Here is a 17072-nt window from a genome sequence, read left to right on the forward strand (position 1 = left end):
TAGTTCAAATCTGTTAATTTATCATTTATTTCCACATATAAGACTTCCACTATCATTCCCTTCCTCCGAAAGTGAAGTACCTAATTTTTATGAATCATGCAATGCGTTATTGATGGAAATTATTTCTGAATCACCAATAAATATTCACTCAAAAGGGTTTATACCTTTTTTGAACAGCGAAATTTTTGCTTTTCATTCAACAATACTTGGGAATATACCTGATACACTATTTAAATTTGCTCCAAAAATTGCATCATTGTTTAAACTTGTGACTCCCAACGGAATTCCGGATCTTGAATCAGAAGTTTATTATTGGCTTTCAAAGATTCTACGATTACAGATTCTGATGATTGGCGTAGATATAGTTGAAAAGCGATATAAAAATACTCTTAATTTGGAATTTATAAGAAATAGCAGCTGTGAATCGATTACAGACGAAGGTGGAATACTTTCCACACACAATTTTGATCATCAAACAGCCTTCTCCAAGCTAAATGAAGCACGAACGATCTACAGCTTTTACAACGAACTGCAAAACGGCCGATTTGTCGACAGCGCCGCCCCCTCTCTGAACACTCCGATCCTCCACTCGTTCGTCTCGACGAATCTCATCCCCGCCCGTACCGGCCGTCCGCTGCCCAACCTCAGTCTGTTCCGCATTCCGCTGCTTTACCTCTCCCTCAGCGTGGCAGCAGCGATGCTCTGCGCTTCGCAGGTGGGGCCGTCTGCCTCGCTGCTCCCTACGCCGACGAAGGAGAACATGAGAGATCTGAGAAATGCGCTCTTTCAGTCACTCGCGCACTCGAAAGGCAGAGCGAAGGGGAGAAGGAACAGCAGCGCAGACAGAGAAAGAGAAGAAGGAAGGCAAGAGGAATTGGCTGGAACAACACAAACTTCATTGGTTTCACCTGGAAGAAGTGCTGATTCGTCTCAAGCACCACTCTTTGGTTTATCAGCGATTTCCTCTTCTTCAGCAAACACTTCTTCCACTTTTCTAACACCAAAAACTCAATCTTCTTTATCACCATCAATATTGTCATCATCACCTTCTCCTCCGCCTTCTCCTTCTTCCCCCATCTCCACCTCCCCACTTCCTCTCCTCACCCCAACCTCTCCTTCTCCTTCTCCTTCTCTCTCCAATCTCAATCTCAATCACAATCACAATCCTCACCCTCACTCTCTCCCTCTCCCCCTCCCTCTCCCCGTCTCTTCCTCCTCTGTTCGCATCTCCCAGATCTTCCCCATCACCCCTTCTTCTGCCATCTCCGCCATCGAAAAAGCGACCCATCTGCACACAGAACTCACCCGCTTTGTGCGGCAGCTGCGCGACAAACCAGATTGTGATGCGCTTTTTGCCCCGTTTGCGTCTTCTGCAGCGCTTGCAGCGAATTCAAGGGGAATTAGAGGAGGAAGAAGGAGAAGCTCGTTTTCGACGAATGGGAAGGAGAAAGGGAAAGGGAATGAATGGAATTCAGTGAACGTTGGAGAACCTTTCAATGAAGATGCATTTGATGACTCTTCTATTTCTTTGCTGACACAACCACAACCTCAAATTCAATCACAATTTCAATCAACATCACCTTCTTCTTCAACATCATTGTCTTCTTCTTCTTCTTCTTCTTCTTCTTCTTCTTCTTCTTCTTCTTCTTCTTTTTCTCTTTCTTTTCATTCACAACCTTCTTCATATCATTCATCCACTTCTCCGTCTGCCCAGTCTTCTGCTTCTTTTCTTCTCCAAACACCTTCTTCTCTTTCAGCAGACACAGAACAAACAACCAATTTACCACAAAGCAGCACTTTTTCTTCACTTCAGCATATCCCTCCTTCTCTTCCAGCTGATTTCTCTCTCATCCAAACACCTCAAGATTCATATCACTCTTCTTCTTCTTCTTCCTTTTCTTCCTCTTCTTCCTCTTCTTTTCAAACACCCTCTGTTCCTTCATCTAACATTCTCCAAACACCTCCCTTTGAGAGATCGCATCAAAATATCACATCATCATCATCATCATACTCCTCCTCCTCCTCCTCCTCCTCCTCATCTTCTTCTTCTTCTTCTTCCTCTTCTCTATTTGTCATATACACAGAACCCACCAAAGTCATTTCACAGCGCCTCCAACGCCTTCTCCCCCTCTACACCTCACTTCGCCACTTCGGAGAAATAACCGCATTCTCCTCATCATTTCTCCGAAACTTTTCGGAGAAATACGTGACAGCGCTAGTTCACGTGTTGAACTTCCATGCGATGAGCACATTTTTCACCGAAGACGAGTTTTCTGCCCGATTTGAGCGCATTCAGAGGAAAGTGGAGGCGCTGGACAGTTGTGTGATAAGCGAATATTCCTCTTTTATGCGGCGTGCGATGCCTGCGAACATGAAAGAGGCGATTCGGCAGACAGCGCTTCTGAAGAGGCAGATGAAGGAAAGGGAGAAAGTGCAGGCGGCGATAGAGAGGGAGACAGATGTGCTGTGGAAGACGTGGAACGCGCAGATGATCGATTTGGAGGTGTTCTTCAGAAGATGCAGCTGCCAGCAGAAGTTCGGCAGTTTTCAGAGGGTTGTGGCGGCAGAGGCGGGAAAACAGGGGAATTCAGGGAAATTGAGTGGAAATGGCTCTTTTGGGTATTCAATGAATGAGCAGAGGAGAACGAATAATAGGAAAGAGCATTCAACTCAGCCACAAACAGAGACATCCCAAACTTTGTCTGTTTTTGCTGCGAACATGTCAAATTCTTCAAACATGTCAAATAAATCGAATTATTCACTCATTTCGCCTTCTCATAGCAGCACTTCACAATCACTTTGTATTTCCTCTTTTTCTGACCCAGCTTCGTTTGCCTCAATCGAAATGAAAGAGGCAAAAAGAGAATTTGAATCACTTCTTCCCATTCATCCACCTCAGATACATCCACCACCCACCTCACAAACACCTCACAAACCATCATCAACATCTTCTTCTTCTTTTTCCTCCTCCTCCTCCTCATCATCTTCTTCTCCTTCTCCCTCTTCTTCCCTCATTCCATCTGAACCAGCACCTTCTCAAAGATCCCGTCCTCGTCCTCAATCATCTCGCTCAAACAGAATTGCTCTTTCTCCAGCGCCTTCCAACTGTCCAACCTCATTTCAACAAAATCTGCAAATGTATGTTACATCACCTTCTTCTTCTTCTTCTTCTTCTCCTCCTCCTTCATCATCATCATCATCTTCTTCTTCAATTTCTGCCTTTTCTTCTTCTTCTTCTTTATCCCCTTCTTCTTCTTCTTCTTCTTCATATCTGCTGACTCCTCCTTCAAACAAGGCAGATGCCAATCTTCTTTCCTCTTCAGCCATTTTCAAATCAACTCCAGCTCCTTCTTTTCCCTCCTTGTCATCTCCTTCATCATCATCATCATCATCATCATCATCATCATCAACATTAACACCTCCTCCTTCTTCTTCTTATTCTCTTCCTCCTTCTTCTCTTTCTCCTTTCCCTCCTTCTTTCCCTTCTTCTTCTTCTTCCTCTTCTTCCTCTTCTTCCTCTTCTTCCTCTTCTTCCTCTTCTTCCTCTTCTTCCTCTTCTTCCTCTTCTTCCTCTTCCTCTTCCTCTCGCAAGCCCTTCTTCACCTGCGGCGTGCACACCTTCCGCCTTCTCCCCGACTCCATCTCTTTCCTCCTCTCCGCCAGCAACGCCAGCGAAATTCTCTCTCTTCCTTCTCTTCTCCCCTTCAACACCCTCCACGCCCCTTCTCCTCTTGTCGATTCTGCCGTCTGTTTGAAAAACACACTCACGCACACTCTCACTGACGTGCTCAAAAAGATGCTTTTTGTCCACACAAACCTCAGCAAACTGCTCGAAATGACTCCAATCTTGACTGTTTCGAATTCTTCGGCAGGAAATGGATCGGAGATTCGTATGGCGATGTCATCATTAACTTCATCGTCATCATCTTCTTCTCATTCTCCTTCTCCTTCTTCGTTTTCCTCTTCCTTAGCCACATCTTCTCTTTATCAATACACCCCTCACCCTCCTTCATCAACATCAACATCTTCTTCTTCTTCTTCTGTCTCTTCCTCCTTTCCTTCTTTTCTTTCTGTTCAACCACGTCACTTCTCTGAATATGCAGTCAACATCCCACCGATCTTCTTCGAGTTCTCAAAAACGATCCAAATGCTCGCAAAACGCGGCTTTTTCGTCCCTTCAAAGCTGTCTTCTCTGCTTTCTTCTCTTTTTCTCTCTGAAAACTCCAATGAAAAATCTTCTTCCAATCAAAATTTCAGATTAAATCCCGCTTTTTCCTCTCTCTTTCTCTCTCTCCGCGATTTGGGCAACAGCTCCCCGCACATCGTGAAGAAAGCGCTTGTTTTGAATGACTGGGCAGACAAGCTGCATTTTGTGCTGAAAGAAAGACAACATCTTCTCCAGTCCACACACCCGCGGGTGCTCCCCCTCTTCTTCCATCACTTTGGAATCCTCGAGTCGCTTCTGAGTGATGCTGCACACAGCATTTCGTGGCAGTCACTTGCAACTCCTCAGTTTGTTCTTCCCTTGTTTGTGGTTGGGTCGCATCTGAAGACGCTCTTCAAAAGAGTCAGCCAGCTCGTCACGCTGTGTGAAGGGGTGCTGTTGAATGTGGCAAGGGCGAAGCTGTTTGGGTTGAGAGGTTCATTTTCTTCTGTACCGGCACATGCTTCTTCTCCATCGGCTTCTCCATTCGCATCTCCATTTGCGACTCCCTCACATTCTGCTGCCAACTTACCTTCTTCCTATTCATCCTCTTCCTCTGCTTCTTCTTCCCTCCCACCAAGCAATCTTCGTTCAGTCGGGCAGATGTTTGAGGCAGAAGAGAAAGACGTGTCGAAGGGCATATCTCATCTGGAGCAGCTTTCGCGACTCGCTCAGTCGCTTTTGGGGGAAGTCTTCCAGGAAGTGGTGATTGATCTGAACATGTACTATTTAGACAGGATGAGAAGGGCGCACGCAAACAAGAGGCATCTGCAGCTGTTGGCTGCACACACAAGGGGAAAGATAAACAGAAGATTATCAACAGCTTATTTGTCGACTTGCTCAATGAAACAGATTCCGACTGCTTCTGCAAAAAGAATACAGACAGCGTTCAGTTCATCGCCAAAGAGAGAATTTGAAGGACAGACAAGAAGATATCAGTACGGAGCATCTCAATCAGCTAATTACTCTGAGCAATTTGTGGAGGAAAAGGAAAATGCTGATGCTGCTTATGAAAGCAACGAGACAAGACGTCCGATGCCTTCTGCTGTTCAGAATGGAAACAGCTTTCAATCAAATGATCCATCCACATCAGCTCATAACGCATTCACTGATTCTCAGATGCATTCATCTTTTGTAACTCCTCTTCCCAATCAGCATGCAAATGCTACTACTAATTCTTCATCCTTTTCACCCTCCTCATCTTCTTCATTCGTCAAACCCTTTTTTGGCCCACCCGAAGTTCTGTCTGAGCTGAAGCAGCGTTTCGAATCCTTCTTTTCTGTCTATGCTCAGCTCTTCATTGATTCTGTGCACCATGCAATTCTCCGGTCTTTGGATGCCCTCGGAGCTTCTTTCTCTGTCGAGAACAATTTTTACACACGCACTCTGTTTGAAGAGTGGGCAAGCGATCAAAAGAATGACCTGCCTTTCATTGAACCCTCACCTTTCCCCTTTCCTTTCCCTCCGAATTCACATGCATCTCCACATGTTGTGTTGTATTCGGAGTTTCTCATGCCTCGCTTCCGCTTTGCGCCATCGTTCAGCGACGTGCAGGCTTCTTTAAATGCGCTTGTTTCGCATCTCTTTCATCACCTGCACAGGCTGAGCAAATGGAATGCTGGCAGCTTTCTGACTGGCTGGGTATGTGTCGCTGCACTCAGCAAAAATGGAGCAAATGGCAGAGACGAAGAAGGAGCTGTTATTCCCACCCCGTCTCAAACAAACTTTGCTTCTCGCATTGCTGCTGATTCTCCTCTCCAAAGCGATTATCACTATGCCGAAGCTTCCCTCACAAAAAGCAATGAAAGTGGAGCAGATGAAATGCATCCGCAGTTCTTTGTGGAGAACATGTGGCCTGAAAACCCGGCATTGCAGCTGATGCCTCATTATCGCACATTAAGTGTGGAAGAGTTGGGAGGTGAAGACAGCGTCGTTGAGGATGAAGAAATCGACTTGGACTCTTCCATTTGGGACGAATCGCCTCGGTTTGCGGGGGGTTTTGGGTGGGGCGGAGGAGAAGGAGAAGAAGGAGAAGGAGGCGATGAAGTTGAGGAAGGGGAAGCAGAAGACGAAAGAGAGAGGAGAGAAAGAAGAAGCAGCGGAAGAATGCGAAGCACAAGTTTTTCTGAGGGAAGAGAAGTTCCGAGATTGACTGATCAACAGCTCCAGACATTTGAGTGGAAGAGAATAAGCCTGACTCAGCTGCAGACAGCAGCGGAGTTTGGAATCAGCGCAGATGAACTGGCATCGAGTGGATGGGCAATTTTAGAGGACGAAAGCAACACAGGCAAAAATGCTCGTTCTGATATTAATCCAAGGGAGTGGAAGACAAACAGTGATGCGTATTCGTCTTCTTCGTTCTCCGAGGGCTCTTCTTCTTTCTATCAGAACAATCCAAATGGCCCACGTTTTTCGTCTGTGTACCAATCCTCCACGAACATCCTGCCTATGCCCACACACCTGCCTCCTTCAGACTCAACCAGAAATCTTAACAGCATTCCGCAGCTCGACAGGGCAGTCAGAGAAGAGATAAGAAATGCGACTCTTCAACAGGCAGCGAATGAAGGAGAGAAGGACAACTCGATCTGGCAGACGCTCTCTTTAAGCTATCCGCTCATTATGAAGGTGCTGAAGATCGCCAGTTTACTTCCAGCAGAAAAAGAGTATTCTGCTGTCCTGACAGAACGCTTCTCCATGTTTGATTTCCTGTGGACTTTCAACCCGTCAAGTGTGATGGACGAGCTCAGCTTTCTCACACATTCTCCAAAACACACAAGAGATCTGCCCACAATCTTCGTTCCTGACTCTTTCGTGCGCAACAAAGCAGCAAATGGCTCTTTCTCATTGCTTTCAGAAGATTATGCAGGTGGTGCTGGTGGTACTGCCATCAATGCAGAAGACGGCACTTCTCCATTGTCGTTTCATTCATCTCCTCCTTCTTCAAAGTCCACAACGCCAACCTCAACCTCGCCGCGCAGCACTTTTGATCAAAGATATCTTTCTGACTTTGCTTTCCGCCCTTCTTCAGTTGCCTCACAAATGTCCCCTTCTCCTTCTCCTCCATTCTCAACTTCAAACAACATTATTTCCACTCGCCGCAACTCTGCTTTCTCCAGCACTGCCTCTCTTTCCTCTTCTCAGCCTTTCTATTTTGGATCACCAACCACTCAATCACTTTCATTAGCGCGTTCACACACAACTTCAGCTGCATCTTCCTCTTCTTTTATCACACCCAGTTTGAGTGTTCATTCACTTTCACTGGCTTCGTCGCCTTCCCTTTCCACAATCGTGTCCTTGTCTGCACACGGAACAGAGTCTTCTGTGAGAAGAAGAGCATCACTCGCAAAGGAAGGCTCTCGCTCTTCTTTCTTCACATCTGCCCGGACAATCCAACAGTCTGTCGCTCGCAACTATCTGAGCAAGCTGCGATACGAAGCTAAACACACACTGCAGTTCCTGAAGACACCATTTTATCCATTCTCAATAATCGTCAGAGAGCAAGAAAGAGACGAAACATCGCCTGAGCTATTCAGACCGGATGAAATGCCTTACATTTGCTCGTTTTGCAACCAGCCCTTCGCATCTGCTGTGTCGCTCACGAACCATCTTCACGAAAAGGGCAACATTCATTCAGCACAAACGCTGTCGAGAATGTTTTTTGATGTGGAAGTGGAATACATCTCGCACTGCATCAGAAGGCTGCTGGCTTGGAGAGAAGCTCTGTCGATTGTATATTTAGTGCTCTGTTGCTCGTACGCTTTCTTTGCTCCACTCAACATTCTGAAGAGCAGAGGACTGGCTGATGAAAAAATACATTCGGTTATCAGCAACGCATCTAATCTCCACTCTGCCTCGAATTATCTCCAAATGTTTGTAAACAGAAACAGAGGCAATTGGATGGCAACTGATTTCAGCGAGAAGTTTCAGTCTGGCATTGAAGCATCATCGCTGTACTCATCTGGAAATGTGTTGAATCCATATGCATCAAAAAGAGATGATGCAAGCAATTCACCATATTCAGGTTGGAAGAGCAATGGAAACTTGCTTCGTTCAGATACTTCAGGATTAATAAACACAGATTCATTACACGGTGTCATACAAAGCACATCTGCTTCTGGAATTGGTGGTGATTATTCCAATTATTCTTCATCTGCCTCTTCAATTTCGAGTGATGGAGAAACCATTCCCGAACAGCTCATATCAAATCTTCTTGCTATCTTTGAGCCAATTCAAGTGTGCGGTTCAATGTGTATCTCGTTTGGTCTGATCATTCCTCGTTTTGTGGAGATTCTGAACAAGTGGCTGAGCGTGTTCACAGACAGGCTCGATGCAGAAATGCACATCAAACTGAATGAGTGGCTGGAAGAGCTCACAAACATGAAGCAGAGCGTGAGTGGATCGATCGAGTCGATTGAAGACCTCCAAAGGTTGGAAGAGGCATTTGTGGTACACCAGGAGAAGTCTGTGGATATTGACCTGGCGATGGAGAGCTTGAGACATGCTTATGCTGTGCTGATGAAGGACCCCACGAAGGACAGAAGCAAAACGCATGCACTGCTGACTGAGGTGATTTCGCTTTGGAACGACATGAAAACGTCCTTCGACGAATTCCGCAATTCACTCGAGTCGAAGCAAGCGCAGCTGGCTGAGCATGTTATTCGCTATCAGGAAGAGTTTCTGTCTGGGATGAAAGTGCTGATGGACGATGTGACGACTGTTGAACCTGCCTTCCATCGGGTTGATCTCGACCCTCTGAAACAAGCAGAAACAGCGGGGCAGTATTGCCAGCAGCTCGATGAAAAACTCACAAAGCTGAAGGAGCTGAATGCAAACGAGGCTCTTCTCAATCTGCCGCAGACTACATCAGCACAGCTGACAACGGAAAATAACAAAATGCAATATGCACGCAACTTGTTTGACTTGTACAACGAGTTCAAGCAGTGGGAGAGTACAATCTCCAACACCCGCTTTGAACGAGGGGCATATGCATCTCTTGTTGATCAGCTGAACATCTACTTCATTCGCCTGCATGATGTTCAGGAGATGAAGCCGAAGGACGAGAAGCCGCTTGAGATTTCGAGTGTGTTTGAGAACGAGTTGGATGAAGTGAAGCGGCACTTCAATGCGCTCTCTGCGATCGATCCGTCACAGCTGCGCAGCCGCCACTGGGCGCAGATTGGGCAGATGGTTGGGTCTCTGCAGCTGCAGGACAACGACCAGGCACCCACACTGGGCACGCTGATCAAAGCAGACATCACTGGAATCACTGAGAAGATCGACAGGATGCTGCCGGATGTGATTGGCGAGTACACAATCGAGTCAGAAATAGCTCTGATTCAAAAGCGCTGGTCTTGTTTGAGGTTCGAGTTTGAGTTTTCGAAGGGTAAAGGCAAAATCATCACACAAAAATCATGTATACGTGCGATGGAAGAGGCCAACCATTCGCTGACTGTTCTGTCGCAGCTTCTGTCCAGCAAGAACAGCGCTGTCTTCTCATCACTAATTTCTGAGTGGACGGTGCTTCTCAAACACATCCCTGCGCAAATTGAGCTGCTGATCGCAACACAAAACATGTTCCAGCTGCTTCACAAGTTCTTCTGGTCGACTTCAGTTGCGAACGACTTGCCAACTGAAACGCGGCTGTTTGAGAAGTGCGAAACGGACTGGATGAAGATGCTTGTCCGCATCGAGCGCAAGTCGCTTGTTGCGCGCTGCCTGGCGAATGGAGAGTATGTCTCCAATGCGCTGCCCCAGCTGCACGAGAACCTTATCGCCTGTAAGGAGAAGATACATCCGTATCTGCAGAAGAAGCAGGAGGCGTTTCCTCGGCTGTTCTTTCTGACGGAAGAGGAAATCATCAAAGGTCTGTCATTCACCACAAACGTGGATGATCTCATTCCAGAGCTTCAGCGTCTGTTTCCTCATCTGCTGTCTATTCGTGTTGCCTCATCGGATTCAATGAAAGGTCATATGCACTCACCCACATTCGACACAGCATATGCTCTTCCACGTGGAAGATGGGCAGGAAAGGGAAACGACGAGCAAAACAACAAAAACAAGAGCAGACGCAATTCAAAGAGGATGAGAAAAGAAGGAGAAGGTCTTCAAAGATCTGCTTCTTTTTCTGCGTTTGATGGAGAAAATGCATTCGGTTTCGGTTTAATAAATCAAAGGAGTCAACAAGAATTGTCAGACGATAACAGAACAAGAAATGGAGACAACTTTTATGCAGATCATGCGAATCCATTCGGCCTGACTCATTCACGCTCCATGGATTCTCTATTCAACGATGGCGAAAACAGGAATAACACTTCAAATTTCAACCAATCGCCAGACCGCAGCATGTCCTCAATCTCTCTTTCGTCTGTTTCATCTTCAGACTCTTTTGGCTCTTTTCCTGGAGCACATCTGTATGCTCCTGACAATGATGCAACATCTGTGGCTGATCCGGACTTGAACGAATTTGACCATCTGCCGCGCTTTCTGCTCTGCCCTCCGTCGATCCAGCAAAGAAAAGCTATTCAACAAACAGACACACTTGCCACATTTAACTCTCATACAAGAAGCAAATTCCCATTGAGAGATGCTTCAGAGAGATCGCGCAAGGGTCTTCAATCAAGGAACAGAGGATCCCAAAGATACGTCACAGATACCACGCCTCATTCAGACGATTCTTCGCGGTTTAGAAAACAAAATGATTCAGACAGCCATTTCCAGACAGTTTCTTCTATCTCCAAAAGTGGCCAGTCACAGCAGAGCGGAGAACGAATGATCGACCAACAGACAGCGCAAAAGAGAAGAGCAATGCAAAACTACCCGATGCGCTCTCCAATGCCAACACCTGATTTGACCAGTGAAATGGACACAGTCGATCTATCTACTATCACAGCACGCGATGCAGGGGTTGCAAGAACGGCGACTCCGCAGTCATTTTGGACTCAATCATCCAAAGTGCTTTCTGACATGTCGGGAAATGTTGGGGGTCCAACAGCAGCAGCAGCAGCATCAGGTGAAACAGACATTGATGACAACTTTGAGCAAAGCAGCGATGAAGACTTTGATTTCTCGACTTTCCTCAATAAGGAGAAGGAAAGGAAAAGAAGGAGAAGGAGAAGGAGAAAGAACAGAAGAAGGAAAAGGAACGAGAGAGGAGGGATTAACCACAAGCACAGAAAAAACACAAGATCAGATGAAGAGCAACTTCGAAATGCAGAAGAGGGCAGTGGAATGATGATGCAGGATTACCACGAGCATTTGGATATGCACCCTCTTCTGCTTTTTGAAGGCAAAGACAACGATTCTTCATACTATTCCTATGAAACCGATGAAAATCTATCTGAAGGAGGATATTATGATCAATCCAATGAATATGATGATAGCGAATATGAATCAGATGAAAGCGACGAAGAAGAAAGGGATGAAAAGCCAACATACCTCAATGAATATGGAAGCAACAGAAGGAAGAAGTATCATTTTGGTGATTCAGTTTCACCATATTCTGCGATGGAGCACAGACACAGACGAGAAAGAGGGCAGCAGACAGTGTTTGTGACAGATGTGATTGGCCCGCTGAAGGAAGAGCTGCCATTTTTGATCTCTGTCCCGTTCATTCCGGGAGACGACCTCACAAACTTCTACACACAGCTGGAAACATCGATGCGCCAGTCAGTCAATCATCTTGTGATTGAAGCAACAGTCAAGCTCTATCGCATGTTCTACACAAAGAAAGTGACAAATCCTGTTCGAAGGAAGCTTCTCGCCCAGAAAGAGAAGCAGCGCCTGAGCCAACTCGAGATTCAGACAGAGTCTTTCACGAAAGTGCTGGGAAAGTCAGAGAAGAATAAAGCAAGAAAACAGAGAGAAATTGAATCTGATAAAGAACACCAAATTCTGTTGGGTGATCCATTTGAACGACAAACTGGTACAAACGAGAGTTATGAGCAAAGCACATCGTTTTCTGTATCTTCTTCATCTTCATCTTCAGCATCATCGCCTTCTTCTTCTCAGCAACAGTCAAAGTCATCAAAGCATGAATTCCTTCCGCTTGTGCGTGTGGGTGAAGGAAACTTGATTGATGCCATTTTGGCTGTCTGTGACCGCACAGCTTTTCGAGTGTATTACGAGCGGTTTCCGAGAGTCGCGGCGTTTGTGCGATCAACCATCGCACAGTCGTGTTTCTTTGCTTTTTCTTCTCTGCTGTTCAGCCTCATATTCCAGGCACTGGTTGAAATTGCAGATTTCATTCAAGAAGTGGACAAGTCTGATGAACATCTGAAGACTTTGGATACAACTTTTGTGAAGGCATCTGGCAACTATCCAGATACCAAATATTCTGCTGCTTCAGAAATGCCAATTCCGTCGAGTCCGTCTCTTTCAACAGAACCATCCAGACAGTCCTTAAAGCAGCTATCTTCAGCCTTTTCAATATCACCAGAGCTGGAACGAACACGAATTTCTATTTCGACAAATATTCGGATGCTCCGCAGAGAGCTGTATGAAGATATCACAGCCATCCGCTCGTTTCTGGCCAGCAATCTCTGTGCACTTGACCGCATCAAAGGAGAATCAATGCTTGCCAGCTCTCTTTTCTCTCTTTCTACACTCGATCTGCTGCTGATTGCAATGAAAGACTACACTGTGCTGGGATTGCTGATCAACTGTGTTCCTCACTACATCATCCAGACCACGCCATACACCATTGAGCTTGTTCAGATGGTGTATCCACATCTTTTGGAGCTCGAAGACGGAGCACCTGGTGAGAATGGTGAGCCAAACCCACTTTTACCATTCTTGCGCAATCCAGCTGAGTGTGTTCCTCATCCACCCTCAGCATCTCCTCTGATGCCAGACATATCTCTCCACATAGGCAACCACGCCATTCCGTATGGATGTGATTATTTGGGTCACACAACTGCAGAGATTGACATGTGGTATGGCATCATTCCGGCAACACCAGCATTCAACAAGTTCCAAAATGAGGTCGAAGATGAGTCGATTTTCTTCCTGCGCACGGCAGAATTCAGATCGACATTTGCATCAAATTTAGCTTCGCTTTATCCGTCTGCCAATTCATCTAGCGAGCGAAGCGATCTCCGTTCTGATACACTTACCTCTGATTCATATGCGACTGATGCTATTAACTCTGGACTCTTGCCATCGGTTCCCAGTTTAGGAGGATCTGCATATCAACAAGCTGCCATTCCCTTGCCTTCCACTCCATCATCTCCTTATTCAAGCTCATCTTCATCTTCAATGGGCTCTTCAGCATCTTCCAGCAACTCCATCTTCAATGCAGCACTGGGCGAAGTGAAGTACCCTAATTCAGTGTGTACTGTACTTATGGCAGACTCCGGGCAGTCAATCAAAGACCATCTCAACCAAATGTGCTGCCTGTGCGGAAAGATCATGTTTTGTGTTGATTTTTCACCGGAAACACATCCGGTGAAAACTATCCTGAGGTTCATCAGGGGAGTTGTTGGAGGTGGAGTTTGGGGTGTGATGCGAGGGTTTTTCAGACTGAACATTTCAACACAGGAATATCTTGCTTCTCTGATAAACAATGCAGTTGTAGCTGTTGTTGAGGGACAAGCAAGAACACACATAACGAACGATATCATCACTCCTATAAAAGCTGGATTCCACTTCTTCTGCTGCGGGTTTATCAACGCAAACGATGTGGTCCTGCCACCAGTGATACGTGCTCGCTTCAGGAACATCCATCTTATCACAGCTGATCCTGCATTTGAACTGTACTCTCATCTGCTGCTCAGCGGCTTTTCGTATGCAACACATCTTTCTCGGCGTGCCATGTTCTTCTGTGACTCATTGGCGAAGGCAACAAGACTGAGCACTGACCACATGCGATGCACACTTTCTGCACTGGGGAAGATCAGCGGTGCAATGTTGAACACAGTTGTGAGGCAGTTCATTGAACCTTTGCTTCAGAATGGTTCTCCGAAGGATTTGTCGTCGCATCCAGTTTTTTCATACGTTGACTCAGATAGAGATTCATTGATAGTGTTTAATGAGCAGACAGCACGTTCATCAGCTCTTCAGAACTTGAATGAACAATCTTTGGCACCTGCGTCGTATTCATCTTCTTCTCCTTCTTCTTCGAATACCCCATCTTCTTTAGTAATGTCTGAAACTGCAGCTTCACCAGCTTATTCGCAGCAAAATCCGACAAATGGCAATATTCTTTCTCCTTCTTCTTTGCCTTCAAATGAATTGACCAGTTCTGATTCACCGTTTGTTCCTATTGATTCAATCGATGATTCTTCGCAAGTATTGTTTCCTTCTCCGTCAGCTCCACCAACTTTGGATTCTGATGTTGCAATGATACTTGATGTGCTGCACACAGCATTGAGAAGATCTTCACAGGTCCATCTGAACAATGCTTTGAGACACGAGCGACTTCAATTTTTGGTGGAGTGTTTAACAGTTGCTGCTTACATGACTCACGTTACACGATTTTCACTGCAGGAAACAGACGAGCCGATCTTCAACTCGATCGTACAAAATGTGTTTCCTGAAGTGGCTTCGTTTCTGATTCCGAATAAACTAATTGCTCGCTCCTTTTCATCAACTGACAGGAGTGAAGACAAGTCCATCTTAAGTCAAATCCAAGATCTGGATTTGGGCAGAATCGACACATTCTTCACAAAATCTCTTGCATCTTCGGCTTTTCGTCTGTCGATGTCGTTGATTGTTGTGTCACCACATGCTCCTGCTATCATCTCAGCATTGAAACAGCGAGATTTGCTATCACTTACAAGCAATCCATCTGAAAACAAGGAAGAGGACGGAAGCGAAGAAATTAGCAGCATCGAAGAAGATGGAATATTTAGTGCTGACGAAGAAGAGGGCACGAGCATTTATGGTGAAGGAAGTGAAGACAACGAAATGTTTCACGAAGAAAGAAATGACATTTATGGAAGAGAGAGGATCATTTACAATCAGGAAGGTACTTTGGCAAACAGACAAACATTCGTTGATTGCAGGCTTCCGCTTGACACGCCAAGATACACAAGATTTCGTTATGTTCAGCTTGGCCACAGCACAGCGCTTCATGCAGCACTCCGGAACACGAAAATGAATGGCCAAGGAATGCTAGCTGCAACTGAAGGAATGAACGAAACTGATCCTGGGGCGATGGGGAATGAAGGAATGAGAAGCGATGGAGAGAACTTTAATGGGCAAATGCGGTTCAATAATGCAAATAATAACGCCTCTTTGATGTCTGAAACCCGCTCGCGAGCTGATTCACGTCTGGAGCATTTGGATTATTCGACATTTTCTGGAGATGCCTACAGCCAATATTCGAACAATTCACTTAGCAGTGGCAGTTCAAGTAGTGACCCGCATAACTTCACTTCTCGATGGGGAAAAGAAAGCCAAAAGAGAGCATATAACTTTGAATTAATTGGTGCTGGAAATGCAGTGCCTAAGTTTTTCAAACGCTCATCTAACGATCCATTAAATGATACTGAAGAAAAAGAGATGAAAACATCAGCAATCAAAGATGAGGCTACTGAGATGAAGAATAAATCACAAATGGAAATGAAAAGCGCGCTTTCTTCTGAAGAAGGCAAAACCGATTCGATTGAAGGGAGTCAACAAGGAAATGCAAGCAGTGCTGTGGAGAACAAGCCGTTGCCTTCGATCAGACATGTGTCTCAATTCGATCAGGATCCATACAACACATTTTTCAGCAAGTCTCCTTTTTATCCGCAGAAATTGACAGACGTTTCAGCCGAAAAGTTTCTGGATGTGTTTGGGAAAGGCGAGCCTCAGCTGTGCAACTCCCTTTTATCGCTTGTGTCAAAAGTTGTTCAGCTGTACAGAATCATCCACAACCCTCTCCACACCGCTCCTTTGCGTGCTGGCTCCATCCCTTCGCTTGGGCCTGTGGCTGTTGTTGGACCGCCTGGTGCTGGAAAATCGCTCGTGATTTCGACTTTGGCACGAGCACAGACACTTTCGGGAATTCCAACAAGGATCATCCGCGTCAACCCTGCAACTCTGACATCGAAGCAGCTGTTTGGTGGATTTGATTCGACAGTTGTTCAGAGCAACCAAGATTCTATCTCAGGAGATAAAAAGAAGGAAGCGGCAGTTTACCATTCAGGCCTAGTGTCAACGGCACTCGCACAAGTTGAAGCGTCGCATGCTGCAAGACTGAAATACTTCCAGTCGATACAAAAGAAGATGCTTCGTCCTTTAAATGGATCAATGAGATCAGATGGAAATGGAGAATTCACTCATTATTATGGACAAAAGAATAATCAGATAAAATCGTTAAGTCATTTAAATTCACCTAGCAAATATCAAAACTCCACATTTAACTATGAAATTGAAGAAAACAATATTGAAATGAATGGAATAAGACTGACAAACAGAGTGCAAGCTCAACGTTTTGATCAAATTCCAGTTGGATCTCCTCAAAGTTCTGCTTCATACAACACCAGAGGAATGTCAGAAGCAGAATCGCAGAGAAGGGCAACTTCTCCGATGACCGTCACAACGGCAGGAATGGGCGACAGCGCAGACAACTGGCACTCGTTTGATTCAAATGCTTTTAAATACGAATGGAAGACTCCTCATTCGATGGCTCGTGGGTCATTCGACTTGCAGAGCGAGGTGAAGAACTCTTCTTCTCTCACATACTCTGTTGACGGACAGCAAAAGCAGATGTCCTACGAATCTCCTCAGGAGGCAATCGATCCAGAAGGACCAACATTTACTAAGCCTGCACCACCTGTCAGAAGACATAAGCATAAGAGCGTTCAAAATCGTCCTGGGGCAAAGAACGCTCAACGTTTGATGAACAGCAGCGCAATAAAAGAGCGCAAACAGAATGCAAATAATC

At 45.6% G+C, this 17072-nt stretch overlaps 1 protein-coding gene across 1 annotated transcript in view; it reads left to right on the plus strand.

Moving 5' to 3' along the window:
• Positions 1-346: 346 nt before the first annotated feature.
• MONOS_3130 (dynein haevy chain, unidentified) overlaps positions 347-17072 on the plus strand; it is a gene marked incomplete at both ends in the record, with an annotated part of 32424 nt that continues 15698 nt past the window's right edge. The window contains 2 exons of the mRNA XM_067873108.1: positions 347-2721; positions 2782-17021. Coding sequence (XP_067721861.1) covers positions 347-2721; positions 2782-17021 — 16615 coding nt within the window. The remainder of the gene's footprint in view (positions 2722-2781; positions 17022-17072) is intronic.

This window comes from Monocercomonoides exilis (assembly GCF_001643675.1).
Source record: "Monocercomonoides exilis strain PA203 chromosome Unknown scaffold44-821271, whole genome shotgun sequence".
NCBI lineage: Eukaryota > Preaxostyla > Oxymonadida > Polymastigidae > Monocercomonoides > Monocercomonoides exilis.